This window comes from Mus caroli, chromosome 8 (genome assembly GCF_900094665.2).
Source record: "Mus caroli chromosome 8, CAROLI_EIJ_v1.1, whole genome shotgun sequence".
Taxonomy (NCBI): Eukaryota; Metazoa; Chordata; class Mammalia; order Rodentia; family Muridae; genus Mus; species Mus caroli.
Window position 1 is genome coordinate 28,304,917 of NC_034577.1, and position 4,421 is coordinate 28,309,337.

Genomic DNA, 4,421 nt, shown 5'->3' on the forward strand with positions numbered 1-4,421 from the left:
AGCCCTCACATGGTTTATAATTTTATTAGATTTATTCACTCTGGTGCCCTCCCTCAGGGGTCAGAAGAGAGGAGGAGCCTCAGGTCCCCTGGAACTGGAGTTGGAGATGGTTGTGAGCACCCTGTGCATGCTGGGAATCAAACCTGGCTCCCCTGGAAGAGCAGCAGATGCTTTAGCCACTGAAGCATCTCTCTGGACCCTCCCCTGTTTACACAGCTACGATTACACAAGGGGAGAGGAAGACCCTCAGCTTGGAAGAGTGTGAAATACTAATAATGAAAACTGAGGCTGCTATTTGGGAAGATTAGTGCAAGTGGCCAAACTTTTATTTAGTTATGGCATATGGTTACATTAGAATACAAACACATAATATGGCATGTCATCATGGGTAGTCTTTTACATAATAAATGCATGGCTAATATTTTGTATAACATAAGAAAAACTGAGTCTGTACATTACCAGAACAAGGACAGGGAAACAATATAGTCCATATAAATTATAGCGGTCGTTACAATAGGACCCACCTCTCTGCAACTCAAGTCTCCAATGGAAAGTCAGCACGGTGCTAACAGCCAGGCCGCTGACAGCTGGCAGAGCAGGGCACCACGGCCATCTTCTCAGTTCTTAACTGGGGTGGAGCTGCCTTTCATCGTCTTCTTCAGGTGGTGGTAATTGGGCAAGATCTTCATCAGAAAATCCAGCTGTAGAGTCTGGGGCTGAAAGGACGGAAAGACACACACACACACACACACACAGAGAGAGAGGGGGTTGGGGGGAGAGCAAGGTCAGCAACAGCAGGGGAAATGGGGTTCAGCGTGATTCCCACTCATTTACTTCTTTATCAGTTGGCTTAAGTCAGTAATGGAATGCAGCAAGAACAAAGCCAGGCAACTTTACATATAAAACACCCAGAAAACCACTCAAATTCCTTTAGATTTTTATCCTGGCTTTTAAGCATTGCAAGTGCTTCCCGCACACCCGGTGAGGCCTTCAGCTGGGGTTTGCTCTCCACAGGCAGGCACTGTCCCTCTCCTGACTGTAAACTCATGTGAGGGACTCCACCCTGGACACTGTGTCACAGAGGCTGAGGAAACTGTTTTAATCAAGACATCCTGTCATGGACAGGTGACATCCAGGAGCAGGCTGCACACCTAAGCTGCCTGAGAGACTTCTGCCGCTCTTGCTCACTTCACAATTACCGCCTCTCTCCAATCCTCACTGTTTCCCCCCTTTAACCACTTTTGCTATTACTCAGAAGGATAATTTAAAAACCTAAATTTCCCCTTTAGTCTAAGGAATACCATCTCACAATAATGCCAAGACTACAAAAAAAGAGTAATCCTGGGGGTGGGGAGGCCACTCCCTGGGGTGTAGGGTGTGCCTCAGCATGCAGGAAACCCTGGGTTTGCTTCCCAGCACCACACAAATCCAGTAATCCCTAGGGAGTTGGACGTGGAAGGACAGAAGTTCAAGGTCATTATTGGCTGTGAATTCCAGACCAGAAGGGACTATACTAAATTTGAGAATGGCAAAGTGGAGTAATCTAGAAAGAACTGGTTTTAATTTATGATTAAAACTATGGTTAAGAAAGGTCAAGTATGAAATGTCTTGAAGATATTTTCTTTGAAGGGTGAGGAACAAGGAAGCTTAAGAAATCTATACTGAGTACTGAGCCAAGACACGAGCTTTAAACCCCAGTGTGAGAGCCTCATGTCTAAGGGAGTGCAGCGCCTGAGCCTCCATCTCCTAGTCTGGCATTAGCCTCCATCTGAGTGAGCAGGAAGGGATGATGCTCGTAAGCCTGATAAATACCTAAGCATCCCTCCTTTCCTCCTAAGCCGTGTTTATAATCGAGCCATGGCACTTTCATAAAAGACACTAGAAACCCACGGGAAGTTTGGAGGGCTGCGCCTCATCCCGACTTATATTTGGAAGTGAGTCAAGGAATTAACATTTCGGTGTGAGGGTCAATGGTGCACGGAAAACAACTCCAGATCCTCCTTCTCCTCCTCCACTGTCTGCCTGTCAGTATCACACATGCACACGCATGCACAAACACACACGGAGGAGACATATTTACAACATATATGAATATATATTTGAATATATGATTTTAATCTAAAGAACTGTGAACTGCAAATAAATCCAAAATTTGAAGAATGTTTCTCAGATGTCTGATTCATTTGCCTTGGGGATGGCCCTTGTATGCCAATCATACTGAGTCACGCCCTTGGCCCCTAAGCATTTGCTGCCCACTGAGATAGTAGTCACATGGAACTCTGGGAGGTTAGGGTCCTAGACGGGCTCCTGTTAAGAGAGGTTTTAGTACCTGTGGCCGCTCTGTCTGTACCCGCCGCAGGCAGTCCGCGCCGTAGATCACCGTGTTCTCAGGGATGGCTTCAAAGGTGTTGAGGCTGCAGCAAGCCCCAATGATGCAGCCGCTGGTCAGGATGACATTCCTGCCCACGTAGGCTGCAGCCAAGACAGTTACAACTTAAGACATCAAGGGAGCATGGACATTCCTCACTGTGTTTATGCTTCCCCACTATGATCTAGGTATGAAAAATGCTAATGGGTCTGAAGAAGATACAGAGAGGAAGCGCCTCACGGTGAGTGCACAGACGCAGACCTGAGCAGGCAGTGTGTGGGTGCGGAGGATTTATCAGGGCCCTTGCTAACAGGCCGGTGGCATAGAGCTCGCCAGGGTAAGACCTCTGAGCAGGGAGTCTATCCATCCTACTGTTCTGCTCCCTTTAAAGACCAATAAGGTAATGAATGTATAGTGCCGAGAGCACACGTCTGACACTCAGAAATACAGAAAAGGCCAACAATGAAGATAACACGCAGTAATGACATCTAGAAACTAGTAAGCAAATTCATAGGAAGTACACTTTTGTTATTAAAAAGCAGCATTTCCCTCCTGTCAGTCAGGATCAGGAAAGAAAGCAGCGTTCCCTCCTTCCCTCCCAGGGCAGGGAGGCGAGCTCTGGGAGCTGGTTCCCCGCGGTGCTGGGGACCTCCCATGATGCCCTGCCTGCCTGGCTCTAATTCTGATAAGCAGATGACATTTGTCTCTGGCTAGAGCAAAGCAGTCCCAAAATTAAAGAAAGCAATTCCTGGCAGAGCTGCCACTGGCAAGTTCATTCTGCAAGAATGCCATCAGCCATGGCAACGCACGCCGACACAGTCGGCTGAGGTCCATCTCAGATCTTTCAATGGAGCTCTAATCCGGCCCCAACTTAACAGTACACGGCTGTCCTTTTCACTTAATGTAGTTAGCCACGTTATCAGATAACCACATAACTAGGTTAGGTTCTTCCCAGGCAAAGGATTAAGCTGACAATGACTTTGGTCCAACCCCAGCATGCCACCTTGCTTGCACTGAGGTAGTTTCCCGGGACACAAGGATGAGAAAGGAAGTAATCACTGACCACGGAGCTGCCTGGACACAGCTTACCTTTGGACTCAATGACATTATTGTCTCCCATTTTCATGGCTTGGGAATCTGTAAGCCCCGGTTAAGTGTAAATACTTTTTCCCATGCGTATGGAATGTCCTCAGTGTACTGTGACAGAGGTGTGGGAAGGGTTGCACAGACTCTGCCTCGCCAGGAGTCTCTGCTTACAAAGCGTTAATTCTCAAACACAAACATCTCCACTCACAAGTAAATGACCCCCGGCCCTGTAAATGCCTTATTACATTTACTTATTTATTGTTGCATATGTGGGTATTTGTGCATCCACGTGTGCCAGGTGGGCGTGTTGAGATCAGAGGACAGTTGAGGGAGTCAGTTCTCTCCTCCCACCATGGGAGGGGGGGGAGAGAAGGGACACTGAACTCACATAGTCAGGCTTGGTGGCAAGTGCTGAGCCACTCTGCCAGCTTTTGCATCAAACTAAAGCTAGAATTAGGTTCTCAGTGTCTGACGCCCTCAACCAAGGTTACCTGTCGAGAGCTACGGTCCTAGGAAAGGACTTACAAAGAGCTGAAGATATGTGTGTGTGTGTTATGCATATGTGGTGTGTGGTGTATGGGATGTGTGTGTATGTGTGTGTAATATGTATGGTGTGTGATGTGTGTGGTATGTATGAGTGTGGTATGTGTATATAGTGTGTATGGTTTGGTGTGTGTGTGTGTCATGTGTGTGATGTGTCATGTGTGTGGTATGTATGAGTGTGGTATGTGTATATAGTGTGTATGGTTTGGTGTGTGTGTGTCATGTGTGTGGTGTGTGTGGTATGTATGAGTGTGGTATGTGTATATAGTGTGTATGGTTTGGTGTGTGTGTGACATGTGTGTGGTGTGTCATGTGTGTGGTATGTATGAGTGTGGTATGTGTATATAGTGTGTATGGTTTGGTGTGTGTGTGTGTCATGTGTGTGGTGTGTATGAGTGTGGTATGTGTATATAGTGTGTATGGT

At 47.0% G+C, this 4,421-nt stretch overlaps 1 protein-coding gene across 1 annotated transcript in view; it reads right to left on the reverse strand.

The window, feature by feature from the left end:
* Positions 1 to 294: 294 nt before the first annotated feature.
* Dctn6 (dynactin subunit 6) overlaps positions 295 to 4,421 on the reverse strand; it is an 18,817-nt gene continuing 14,690 nt past the window's right edge. Inside the window, exons 5-7 of the mRNA XM_021169820.2 lie at positions 3,458 to 3,505; positions 2,330 to 2,472; positions 295 to 716 (exon numbers count right to left, since the gene is read on the reverse strand). Of these exons, the coding sequence (XP_021025479.1) occupies positions 618 to 716; positions 2,330 to 2,472; positions 3,458 to 3,505 (290 nt within the window). The 3' untranslated portion in view covers positions 295 to 617. The remainder of the gene's footprint in view (positions 717 to 2,329; positions 2,473 to 3,457; positions 3,506 to 4,421) is intronic.